The sequence below is a fragment of the Vicugna pacos genome, chromosome 2, assembly GCF_048564905.1.
Source record: "Vicugna pacos chromosome 2, VicPac4, whole genome shotgun sequence".
Classification (NCBI taxonomy): domain Eukaryota; kingdom Metazoa; phylum Chordata; class Mammalia; order Artiodactyla; family Camelidae; genus Vicugna; species Vicugna pacos.
In genome coordinates, this window is record NC_132988.1 from 111566802 (window position 1) to 111580100 (window position 13299).

At 44.6% G+C, this 13299-nt stretch overlaps 1 protein-coding gene and 1 long non-coding RNA gene across 7 annotated transcripts in view; one reads left to right on the forward strand and one right to left on the reverse strand.

Annotated features, from left to right (window-relative positions):
• CC2D2A (coiled-coil and C2 domain containing 2A) overlaps window positions 1-13299 on the reverse strand; it is a 113253-nt gene that overhangs the window by 29701 nt on the left and 70253 nt on the right. For all 4 annotated transcript variants that reach the window (XM_006208095.4, XM_072946086.1, XM_072946090.1 and 1 more), the window contains 6 exons: window positions 12129-12276; window positions 9538-9676; window positions 7389-7592; window positions 5654-5746; window positions 4614-4705; window positions 1397-1564 (listed from right to left, as the gene is read on the reverse strand). In XM_006208095.4, the coding sequence (XP_006208157.2) occupies window positions 1397-1564; window positions 4614-4705; window positions 5654-5746; window positions 7389-7592; window positions 9538-9676; window positions 12129-12276 (844 nt within the window). The remainder of the gene's footprint in view (window positions 1-1396; window positions 1565-4613; window positions 4706-5653; window positions 5747-7388; window positions 7593-9537; window positions 9677-12128; window positions 12277-13299) is intronic.
• LOC140688037 (uncharacterized) overlaps window positions 1-13299 on the forward strand; it is a 51566-nt gene that overhangs the window by 1091 nt on the left and 37176 nt on the right. Inside the window, exon 2 of one of the 3 annotated variants that reach the window (XR_012062715.1) lies at window positions 9059-9223. The exons of the other annotated variants lie outside the window; for them this stretch is intronic. This is a non-coding gene — a long non-coding RNA (uncharacterized lncRNA). The remainder of the gene's footprint in view (window positions 1-9058; window positions 9224-13299) is intronic. 3 annotated transcript variants of the gene reach the window in all.

Consider the following 13299-nt stretch of genomic DNA (forward strand, 5'->3'; position numbering starts at 1 on the left):
TTAGGGTGGGTTTAATGCAAGAGTTGATCTCTGAGCTATCTTGATGAGTCTGCTCTCAAATGTATAACATACATGATCAACTGTGCTTCATTGTAATTATTTGAATGAAATGACTTACCTCCTAAAAATCTTCACAGAGACCAAAAATAAGAGAAACACCTATATATTCTTTTAAAAAACAGCTATTCACCCCACAGTTGAGCTTTGATGCAATCAAGATGAAAGGGTTGAGCTGAAGCTCAAGGAAGCAATGCTATGGAGCAGATTCAAGAGCGTAAACAGACATTTACATGAGACAAAATTCTGGGAATATTGGTGATGCTCAGATGTTCTATAATGGGTAGAAAAGTTAGTTAGCAGAAAAAAAAAAGTAGGGCAAAATAATGGGAGGTGAGGGTGGATAATTTAAAGGGGAGAACCGAGGAAGGAAAGACGCCAAAGGCTAGACCTGTGCTTTTCTGTGATCAGACAGCTAGATGACCTTGGGCAAAGCCACTTACACTCCCTTCGCTTCCATTTTACTTTTTGTAAAATGGAGACAGTACTAGTGGTGAGAGGTAAGTGAGATAACATACATGAAAGTACCTAACATAGTGCTGAGAACACTGTGAGTGTGTAATGAATGACAGCTTCCAAGTTATACTGGAGAGGACACGAGCAAAGAGAAGAGATGCCTGGTCCTTCCATCCTTCCATCTCGATTCTCTAAGGGGATAAGAAACCTAGGCTCACCTGCTCACCTTACTGATGGCTGAGGGGCCCCCCTTGTCCCAATGTAGTGAAGTACAGTGGGCATAATTCATTTCCCTGAGCAGATAAAGGAGAAGTCACTCACATTTTTGTGCTCATCGCACATGTCTCAGAATCTGGACTATACACCTGTGGGTGTCTGCTCAGCTGTCACCCACTTCTCTGAGAACTGTCCCCCACCTTCAGGACTGGTCCTTGTGATCTGCCTCTCTGGCTGTAGGTGACCAGACCATGGATCAACACCTGACCCAGGTCAGGGCCTTCAGATTCTCTCCTAAGAAGCTGACCCTTGGTGGGTGGTACCCTGACTGGATGGCCCACTCCCGTCACACATAGAAGGAAGCCGGTGAGCGAGACAGTGGGGCCTCTGAAGAAACCATCTTAACCCTTACTGTCCACCGTGCAGTTTAGCTGTACCTCTTGGCCTTGAGTTCTGTGAGAGATTCCCAGTAAATCCCCCCTTTACCTTCAATTGGCTGAGGTGGTTCTGTTACTTGCAACCAGTCGGGCCCTGCCTTCATCAAGAACCCCCACCACCCTGCCCTCGGCCCCCATAGAATAACAACTATGTTCAAGACGAGAGTGAACAAGCTGTAAAGTGCTGGGCTCCTGCACATCCCATCCCGGGGTGTTCAGAGGGCTCTCACCTTGTCGTTGGCTTCCTCACCGGAATGTCATAAGCCCGGATAATGTTCACCAGCAGCTTTATGTCTCCGTCAGACAGGTTCTGGGCAGTCACCTTCTTCCGACCTTTCCTCCTTGGCCTCAGTGGTCGCTTTTGTTCTGCCAGCTTGAAAAGGCTCAGGCCCAAAATGCTAATGATTACAGAACAGGATTAAGACTCTAGGGGAAAGAAAGATCTGGAAAGTCAAGACCATTTCCCAAAGTCTGCCCCAGGGTCCCTCACAGGCCCCTGAAAAACTCTTTGTCTTTTTAAAGAGGGTGGAAATTGTCAAGAAATTCTCCCTCTCCTGGGCCCCCGGGGCACTTCTCAGCCTGTCCATTCACAGAGCCCTGAGGTTACCGCCTCCTGGGGCGCCTCCTGGGATCAGCTCTCTGGAGTTAGGCAAAACTCGGTGTGAATCCTGCTCACCTTGGGCAAATTGCTGCACCTCTTTAAGTCTCTGTTTCATCATCTGTAAAATGGGGATAATAATGCCTACCTCTCGGGGTTGCGGAGAGGACGTAGCGAGAAGGTGTGTACAAAGCCCCCGGGCACTAGTCTAGCATTAGGAGATGCCCTAAAATATGACTGTCGGGACAATGACAATGATTATGATGCCAGTGATTATACCGGAGAAAGGAAGGGATGGAGATGCGGGAAGGTGGGGGAGGAGGAGCGGGGGAGCATATCTTTCTGCCTCTCACTGAGATGATATCCATCAACACTTCCCAGAAGATGAAAGCAATGCAGTCAGTGAACTTGGGGGAGAGGGTCATGGAGCAAATAATTTAATTCTGCCCCAGAGACTAAACAGAAACACAGATGGGACTTTGTATCAGGAAGCTGACATTAATGACGATGCCCAGCAGCCACGGAACTGAGCCAGCTGTGCCAAGCTGGCCTCAGGCTGGCAACACTCACACTTGTGTGCCCCCCAGGAGTATGAGAGCTGGACTGCAGGACTGGGTCCTTCTTCCCAAAAGGCAGGTGCCCGCTGGCGGGATGCTGGCTCCCAAGGCACTTCCAGGGGCTGTTTGCTCCCCAGAGTCTCCTGTCCCACAGGGCACGGAGTGGCTACTATTTACCAGCACTTTCTCTGATTCAAGCAGAGTGCTAGGTGCCTTACACAAAATAGTGCTAATCCTTACAAGTATATTTACCCCATTTTTCATATGAAGAAACTGGAGGCTCTGAGAGGTGATGGAATTTGCTGGAGGCTCCTATATAGGAGGAGAGAGGGCTGGGGTTCAAAACCAGATCACCCTAACTTCACAGCCCAGCTTCTTCTCTTTTGAAAAATATTTACATATATTTATTTATGAACTCATTTAAGACAAGAATAAGCCCATTACATGTTAACATAATGTGAAAGTATGAAAAATAACTATCCTTTGCAAAACAAAGAATGAGGGAAGAGTAACATTGTTTTACATCTTTGCAACTCTTTTTTTGACTTATTGTACATTTTAAAATTTTAATTGAGATATAATTGACATATAACACTGTAGGTTTAAGGTGTACAATGTGCTGGTTTGATACATTTATGTATTGCAATATGATCACCACTGCAGCATGAGCCAACATCTCTATCACTTCGCCTGATTATCATTTCTTCTTTGTGGTGAGAACAATTAAGATCTAGTAACTTTGTAAGAGCTAGGAACTCTTAGTAACTTTGAAGTTTATAATACAGTATTGTTGACGATAATCACTATGCTGTTTATTTGATCTCCAGGACTGACGTAGCTACTGGTTGCAGGTTTGTACTCTTAAACCACATCTCCCCATTTTCCTGTCCCCAGCCCCTGGTGATCACTATTAGTCTCTGTTCTTATTAGTTTGGTTTTTTTAGGTTCCACATACAAGTGAGATCACATAGTATTTGTCTTTCTCAGACTGACTCATTTCACTTAACATAAAGCCCTCAAGGTTCATCCATGTTGTCACAAATTCAAGTCCATCTTCTGAATCACTCTACCAGGACACCTCCCTAAGCCAAACGTGGGGACCTCAGAGAGAAATCTTTGCCCCGGGGTCGTAACATGACACATTCCATCTTTTCTCAATACTTCCACCCTCCCCAAGAGGCACCTCCTCTCATGAGACTTTGCTGCCCCACAGCATCAGCATGAGAGCATCTAGGTGGCTGGGACCATTAAATACAGAAACATCTTAATTTAAAGCCAAGAACAAACCAAAAGTAAAAGAAGAAAGAACATACCCTGAGCCTTCAGAACTTAATGCAGAAAGTAAAGCAGAAAAAAAGAAAAAGAAAGAAAAGAAATGGAAAAACAGCATGAAAAATCATCATCTATTCTAACGTGTAATTATCATGGCTGAAAAAACATTCAGTGACAGGACTCTGGGCCTGGAAGAGAGAGAGAGAGAGTTTGCATGAAGTCATGTGGGCACAGCTTCCCTTCTGTGTGAGGATGGAGGCAAAAAAAGGGGCTGCCGTGACAGCACAGTTTTTTGTCTCCTTGCCAACTTGATGGTGGAAAAAAAGTACATGCATAGGAAATGACCTTTTTAGGAGACCAAGAGGTTCAATCAGAGGAAGGTCATGAAGTTAATGGACTGCGCAAGCCCACCGACAGAGAAAGTTCTCTTTCATCTTTCACACATCCACCCCGAGTTGAGACCATTTGAGGATTATTCTAAATGATAGGGAGACAATCAAGCAAATGCATTTTCTATGTAAATATCCATTTTTCCCTGCTGCCCTTGCCCCTCACCAGACACACAGCAGCTGTGTGCCTCCTGGCTGTGGTGCTGGAGCCTGGCCTCCCCCGGCCGCCTAGAGCCTTAGTGGGCTGGTGCTCAGCCACCCCACTGCCCTGTGCTGGGAGCGTAAAGCAGGGCCCGGCCTTGGGAGATGATGAGGGCTGGAGGAGGATGTGCTGGAGGGGAACTTCATTTGATTGGAACGAGAAAATGGACAAGGCTGGGGAAGTTGACTTGGAGGTCGTGGGAGGTGAGATGGGGTCCACTGGAATGTGATGGAGAGCATCTTGTATGACTTGTTCTAACAGAAACCTCCCCACTAATGTACCATTAAGCCTTAATCAGGTTTTACCAGTTTCCAGTATTATTAGGGGCCCAAATGCACACCGGACACTGATATAAATCTTATATTTACATGAAACTTTTCATACAATACAAATAATTTTTATAAGAAATGAGAAAAGGTTTGTTTTTACCTGATATTGGGAACTTCTTCCTCTACTATCAAATCCGAAAGAAGAAAATGGTGTTTTGCAACAAGGAAGCGATTTATCACTGAGTCCCTAACCTGTGGAAAGAAATACATTTTATTTAAAATGTTCTTGTTCTATGAACTTCTCAGCTCACTGCTCTGATGTCACCTCGGTGTCACTGCCCAGCCCCCCTTCACTTTTCTCCGCAGCTCTGACCACTCCCTCCCGCAGAGCATCCAGCTTTCCTCACTACTGTGAGCTCCCTGAGACACAGGGTTTCTGTTTTGTTCACTGCTACATTCTTAGGACCTGGAAAAGTTCCTGGCAGATAAGATGGTAAAATTTAGCTGAATGAATGAATTAACAAATTACAAAAAACAGGACCAGTCTTGAAGCACACACATTTCAAGAAGTGATTCTTAAGTTCTTCCCCTACTCAGACCGACTTACTACCTGATTATCCTTTAAAGAGAGGGCCTCTTAAATGTCATAAATCGGTTTTTCACACGAGGTACAGGGTAGATGAACTGGATGGGGGAAATGAACTGTAGTCACTGTAGCATTTCTTTTAAGTTAAATTTATTACAGGAAGGAAGGAAAAAGGGATATTTTGACTTTCTAGTGCAGGACAGTTAGTATGTGGTTTATAAAACTTTTTTTTAATTACAAAGGTAATAAGATGCAAACATGCAAATATTTAAAAAAAATCATGACTTAGAATGCGAGTCCCTTGTAATCATACCCCTCTTAAGATAACCACTGGTAATGAACTGAGACATATCTTAGTGTTTTCAGTGTTTCATCATCCAATACACTCCCCTTGGTGCCAAGCTAGTTCACATTGGGTTTTTATCACTTATAATCACAAGTCCAAACGAATACAAAGAAGAACCAAGTAACCATGTTCAAAAGATGAAGATAGCTGTTAATCAATTTCCTATCTGTAATTACGAGAAAATAAAAGAATAGAGACCTCCCTCCTCCAGCCTTAGGATGCTGGCTGTTTTTCCCCTAGGAGGACTGTTTAAAATGATTTTCCTTACCTGCTGGAAGTACTTGGCTACTGTGGCCCTATTGATATCTATGTGGTCCTTGGTTTCAATTACGTTTCTGTCCCGTAACCGTTTCTCATAGTCCTGAAATTAAAAGGAAGCAATACTTTGATGGTTTTGAAATACTAGTCCTCTCTCATTCCCTTCTGGAGATTGGAGAATTATTTATCACATGTGGGTTAAGTCGCAAATTACGGTTCTAAATGTTCCTTCCATTTCCCTCTGAACTTTTGGTTCAGAATTGATCTTTGATGTAATATCCAGGATTTGGAGTCAGTTGATTAAACTGCCTTATAAGTAGAAGAGAAATCTGTAATTGCAAGTGAAAATGTTCATGTGGAAAGAAACAGAGGCCACAGAGATAGCAGAGAGAGTCGCTGTCATTCACGATGCTCAGCTCACCCAAGCAACTTTGCTAAAGCCCCTGCTTAAGTTTTGCCTTTTCTACTTAAAGTAAAGCAATTACAAAAATTGTAAATAGCATTTGGCTGCAGCTGACTCGGGCCACCTACTTGGAGGAGAGTAGTGGGTGCTTTGGCTTTTGTTAGGCCACTGAACTTTCCACTCTTTTCCTATCAATTAAATTCCACGTGGGCCCCAGGGAGCTGCTATTTCTCCTTTAACGCGTCTCTGGTCACAGCTGAATGCCCAGGGGTGGTCCCTGACCAGGCTTCGTGGCTCAAGAGCCGTCCACAAGATGTTTAAACTTGGGACGAGAGGAGCATTTCTCTGCCTGGCTGAAGCTACTAGATGTGGACTTGGGTGATACCGGTGACCAAGTAGCCAAGGGGAGAAATCTGTCTGCGATGGGGGAGATGAAGCCACCGTACCAAGGGAAGCCCAGAGAGGGCGGAGAAGGGGCCAGGCAGTAGTCGGGCCCTGGACCAGGTGTCCTTGAGGCGGAGAAGAGCCCTTGTCGTTCACATGTCTTAGCTGTTCAACCTACTCTGTGATTTCATCATCCAGTAAACTCCCCTTGGTCTGTGAGCTGGTTCAAACTGGGTTTTTATCATTTATAATCAGAAATCCAAACTGATACAAAGAGGAACCAAGTTACCAAAAATATGCCCCAAGACTAGTTTCTGCATGAAAAATCATCCTGGTGTCAGTTTCTAATGGCTCTCCACTTACCTCATCAAACAAACACTGGCTTTCTCTCGCCTGCCCCACCTACACGGGCCTCTTACCTGTAACTCCTCAAGGGCTCCCTGCCCCACGCCCACCATGAGTCCTCCTCTGCCCAGCCTCAGTGCAGCCTGCTGCCTGTGCGGGGTGTCAGCCCCGTGCCCCACTACCCCAACGCTGCTCAGATCCTACCCATCTGTTTTCCCTACAGTGCTTACCACTGCGCTTTGTGCTTAGTAAATACTTGTTGGATTAAAAAGGCATTGAATTCCTGACAAAGGCAGGATAATTTGTCACATTAAGTGGCAGTTCAGCCAGGCAAAAAGCCTCAAGCGGATGGCTTCAGTACCACTTGAGATATTTTTCAACCCTACAACTCTTAATTTTTCCCTAGTTTATGTGTCGTTATACTGAGACAAAGATTATTTAAACATTGGATTCAAGAAAAAGTAATGGAAAGGTTATGTAAAGTGCTATAAAAGAGGAGCCAGTATCTCTGCTGAGAACACAGCAGCAACTGCAAAACACGGACGTGACAGCACCCCAAACGGCGCGGCAGCGACTTTATTACTTTATTAGCTCCCCTGCGGCAATTTCTCACCTGGAACACCTTTTCCATGATTTCTCGGTCATATAATGGAATTTGCTTATAATTTCGGAACTCTGGCACCTCTTGGCTTCTCAGACGGAGGAGCCTGAACCGTCTGGATCTGTTTAATTCCTCGTCGGAGACGAAGTTAAATTCCTGTTGAAGCTGCTCCAGGCGAAAGAAATCAGGTACGTAAGATTCCCCACTGGTAGCAACCTGGGAAAACCAGAAAATAAGAACCTCTAGGTGCCAGGCAGATTTCACTCAAGGAGACTCGTGGCTGAGCTGCTGGGAATGACGTTTCATGGGTTTTAGGCTGGGAGACCTGAAACTTCCAGCATTTTGTTTAAAGAGAAAATACACTGAAATATATCACAAGATGGGGCAGGCGCTGTTCTATTCATTTAGTAGCTATAAAAAGTACCATGGATCAAAGAAATGAAAACTGTAAGGTTTATTTTTGGTACTCATGCTCCCCTAGTAGGTGTTATGAAAATATACAGACTGAAAAATGAGAGATTTACATCAGTGATTACCAAGTGCCTAATGCAGGTAAGATTACTCACATACATAGCGTCTATAAAATCTAATATATGTATTTTACATATATCTGTAAAATATTTGAATATTTTTTATATTTTAACATTTAAAAATATTTTAAACTATTTTTGACGAGCACTTTCTGAACATATTTATGCATAAATGTAGATAAAGGCCCCACTGTCAGCTGATCCACTTTACTTGGCTCCATGGCCATGTTCTCCTGCCCCAAACAGCACCTCATGGCCTTGGTCTTTGGGAAAAGCGAGCCAGAGATGGATCCTGGCGCCAACCTCCAGTGCCCCTGTGCCCTGGTCCAGAGAGGACGGCTTCAGTGCCACACTGGGGATGTGCAAGTGTGGGCTGCATGCCGCCCAGGTGCTTTGCCAGCTGCAACCTCCTCCCAGGCAGAGGGAAAGTCAGGGAGCAGAGATTTGCTGGGGCTTCGCGATGGGAAAGGCGTTCCTGCTGTGAAAACCCTGGTTCATGAAGCGAGGCCAGGCAGGAAGGCAGTCCCTGTGTTTTTGGTCCTTCTATGAGAAGGCAAAGAGTCGAAAAGAAAAAAATGAAAGTGACACGTGTACTATACATAATGCTACCAATTTGAAGGTAGTAATTGAAACGTAATTTGAAAACTTTACATAGAAGAGGCTACACTTCAGGTAATATGGCCTGTTCTTTCTAATATTTCTGTTACCTGCACGGTGAAGTATGTTGGAAGGAGAATTTATAAACACAAAATTCAGAATAAACCAAAGCTTGCTTTGGGACTTATCTGAGAATCGCTACGGGAGAGTGAAAAATTCCACCCCATTATAGTTATCTTACTGACGAACTCATACCAATAAATGTGATCTTAGATGTATTGCTGTGGTCACTTTCTGGATCATCTGCGTGTTTATTATGTTTCTGTGGAAATTTTGAACTTGGGAGTAAAAACAATTGTACCTGATACCAAGAGAAATCATTTACTGACTAATGTTACATTTTATTTGTAAATTCACCAAAGAAAGAATTTAGAATGTTATGATAGATACAAAGAATTAATCTCAGAAATACTTAAATGAAATCTAAATGATAATCTAATTAATTATCCAACAAGAAAACAAACAAAATCCCTGTTTCTTAAATTGCCCCATCAGTCCTTCAAGATGGGATGGAAAGAACACGTGCCCTGAAGTCACCTCGACTTGGATCTGAGTCCTTACCAGCTGTGTGACCTGGAGCAGGGAACTCTGAGTGTCTGGGGTCAGATTAGAGAAAGGGCAAAGTGAAAACTTTCTTTACGGCTTTCACAGATGGTAGAGGTAAGAATTACAACAAGAGCTAACACTGACCGCATGCTGATCGTGTGCCCAGCTCAGGGCTGACCTGCAGCAGCTCACTTCCTCCTGGCAGCACCGTGGGGGCGTCACCGGGCTCAGAAGCACGAGTGCTTGCACAGCCAGGTGAGCACAGAGCTAGAATTTAAGCCTGTCACTCAACCCGGCACTCACGTTCTTAAACCCCATTGCGTGGGAAAACACAGTGGGAAAGAAAGTGTGGGTAAAGAGCAAGCCGTTTCTGCTCTCATCACACCAAGTGGAGAAACGGTGTGTGTGCAGATCTCCGGCCACGTTACCGAGATGAGCTGCATCAAAGGAGCGTTGCTGGGGTCGTTGGGGTCGAGCTTGGACTCTGCTGCCCACTTGGCCAACTTTTTCATGTCTGTCAGTCCTGATGTGCCAATAGAGGAGATGGCATCTGCTCTCTTCAAAGCACTGGGGAAAAAAAAGTTGATTCCATGAGACAAACTTCATCACAGAGCAATTTGTTGTCAGGACCCCAGAATCCCAGGGACAGCACTGCTTAAGGAGGCTACTCTCTAGGAGAGAAAATCTGATCATAAGGAAGGACTTTTGCTATTTTTCTTTACTTGTTGGTTGCTATTAAATATTATAAGGAAAATGAAGAAGTATGAATGGTGGGAGAAAATATTTTCAAAGCACACATCAGATAAGGGGTTAATATACAAAACATATAAGGAGCTCATATGACTCACTGGCAATAAAACAAAGAATCTAGTTAAAAAATGGGCAAAGGATCTGAACAGACATTGTTCCAAAGAAGACATACAAACGGCCAACAGACACATGAAGTATGCTCCACATCACTAATCACCAGGGAAATGCAAATCAAACCCCACTGAAGCGTCACCTCACACGTATCAGAATGGCTCTCATCAAAAAGACAAGTGGTAGTAAGTGTTGGCAAGGATGTGGAAACAAGGATGTGTGCTCTTGGGGGGAATGCAAATGGGCACAGCCACCGTGAAAAACAGTACGGAGGGTCCTCAAGAAATTAGAAGTAAAACTACCGAGTGACCCAGCAATCCCACTTCTTGGCATATATCAAAAGGAAACAAAATCAGTATCCAGAAGAGATTTCTGCACCCCCAGGTTTACTGCAGCACTATTCACAATAACCGAGACATGGAAATAACCTACATGCCCATCGATAGATGAATGGATAAAGAAAATGTGGTGTAGATATATACAACAGAATATTACTCAGTCATACAAGAAGGAAATCCTGCCATTTGCAACAACATGGATGGACCTTGAGGGCATTAGGCGAAGTGAGAGGATCTCACTTACATGTGGAATCTAAAAAAAACCAAATTCATAGAAACAGAGAACTGATTGGTGGAGCCAGAGGTGGAGGCGGGGTGGAGACATGAGTGAAGGGAGTCAAGAGGACGAACTTCCAATTCTAAGATGAGTAAGTCCTGGGAATCTAATGTACAGCGCGGTGACCATAGTTACTAACACCATATTGTATATTGTAAATGACTAAGTCAGTAGATCTTAACATTTCTCATCACAAGGGAAAAAGCCTGTAACTGTGTGGTGATGGATGTTAACTAAACTTACTGTGATAATCATTTTGCAATATGTACAAATATCACTATGTTGTATACCTTAAATGTATACAATGTTATGTGTCAATTATATCTCAATAAAACTGGAAAAAAAGAAGCATAAATGGAAGGACTGCAAATGTGACCCATTCCTGCGACTCTGCCCAGTGCATGAAAGTGTCCCGAGTTCCTGGATCCAGGCCAAGGAAAGGAGCCACTGCAACTGGTGCAGGACGCCTTGGAGGCCTCCCTTCCCAGACAGCTGGGGACCACTTATCGCTGAGGCTACAATAAAAGAGAAAAAAATTAACACTTATGCAACTAACGTGAGCACCAACTTTGGACACGACTGAATTCTGAGGGGCCAGGGTGGTCACCACGGCCGGGCCGGGCTTTACGAACAGTGCTGCATCTCCTGTCACTCACGCCGTTCTTCCTCCTCTCCTGAGGAGCTGAAGCTTTAATCCCCAGCAAATTTCCCCAGCGTGCAACTCAATGCGATGAATGCAAAAGGCTTACACTCACAGGCATAAACACGCCTCCACTGGAAACGCGGCCAGTCTCCTGGCTGAGAAGGTCCTTGCTGTTTTTATCACATGGACACGGGTGTTTGCATTTGGTTGGAGAGGGAGTAAAGGGAACAAAATAAGCCCCATTTGGGTTTTCCACGTGTTGAAAATGACAGTGTCTTCTTGATGATTGAGGTAAGTCCTTTTATTTTATGGAGACAACTGAGCCTGCAATGGTAGGATGGTCCACTCAAGACACACCTATTGGGGAAGGACAGAAGCAAGACTCGAACCCACGCCACCTGGCTCCACAGTCTGGACAGATCAACTGCCGAGAGCGGGGCCCGCCTGGGGTGAACTGCTGAGGCCCCGAGCCCCTTTCTGCTGTTCCGAGCAGAAACCTAGGGCTAGCCATCAAGGAAGGGGACTGAGAATAGGGGCGTTCATATAACCAGAAGTTTTCACACCAACATCACTCACAGTGAAGCTTTGCTGAGGACCAGACATACAAGTGTGCCGTGCGCTATCCCCATCTGTGAAATGGGGGAAGGAATACAGCACAGACTCCTCGGCGAAGATGAAATAAAGTGCTCGTCACTGTATCTGACGCTGATAAACATCAGTATTTGTTAGGATATTAATATTTTACTTTTTTACCTTAAGAACAATTAAAAAAAAACCCTGAAAATGCTGGCACATGACAATAAAAGGAAAGAATGTGATATTGCAAGCATTTTTTCCCCACTGAATAGCGTTAACGCCAACGCTGACACCACTCACCAGTTTATTCTAGCCACACATTACCTCCTAAATCCAATGTTCTGCTGTGACAGTGGGGGAATTAGAGGAATCCCATTTTCTCCAATGGCCCATGCCACGCTGTTGGACACTCTCCCCGAGGTCATTAGAGTCAGCTGATTACTGCCGTCAGCTTCAAATGAGAAGGGTACTCCTAGGGAAACACCAAATTATACAGGATGTTGGTTAGGAAGAGGGAGTGAGCCCGCACTGGTGAGAAAGCAGACGGCAGACAAAGGGAATGTGTGGGTGGAGGGGCGGGGATGGAACACACAACTCCAGTAACATCACTGAACTTCTTCAGGTGGTGGCGCTCACAGCTGACTGCGTGGCTCTCTCTCTGACAACAGAGTGGAGACATCATGATGAATGATAAACACTGGAGTGGGACCATTTGTGTATATATTCTGGCCCTGCCACTTAACAGCTGTGTGACTGCAGACAAATTACTTAGCTTCTCTGAACCTTAGTTTCTTTATGCATAAAATAGGGATAATAGTAGTGCACCCTTTAAAGGATTATGGTGAAGATATTATTCATTCATTCATTCATTCATTCATTCATTCATTCATTTAGTAGATGCTTATTTGAGCTCCTACTTCACACCAGGCATCACTCTAGTCACTGAAGACAGGAGTAAAGAAACAAAACTGGGGGGAGGGTATAGCTCAAGTGGTAAAGTGTGTGCTTAGCATGCGTGAGGTCCTGGGTTCCATCCCCAGTACCTCGTCCAAAAATAAATAAACCTAATTAGCTCCCTCCCCCACCAAAAGAGAAACAAAACAAAGCAAAACGAAAAAGGAAACAAAACCAACAGGAATCCCTGTCTCATGAGTTTGCATTCAAGCAGGGGAGACAAGTTACAAACAAGATAAATAAGAGAAATGAGCAGTATGCTAGAGGGTGATAAGTACAAGAGAAACAAATGCAGGAAGGGTATAGAACATGTGTGCTGGGGTGCGGCTGAACTTGCAGGTGGGGTGGCCAGGGAAGGCTCCGTGAGAGGTCACTTTTGAATAAGGCCCTGAAGACAGTGAGGAAGTGAGGCACGTCGGGGTCTTGAGAACAAGCATCCTCAGCAGAAGGAACAAGGGCAGATGCCCTAAGTGGGGGGGAGGTGAACCTGCAAAGGCTCAGACAGGGCCGGGCAGACACTGACCGCTCAACGGCTCTGCTG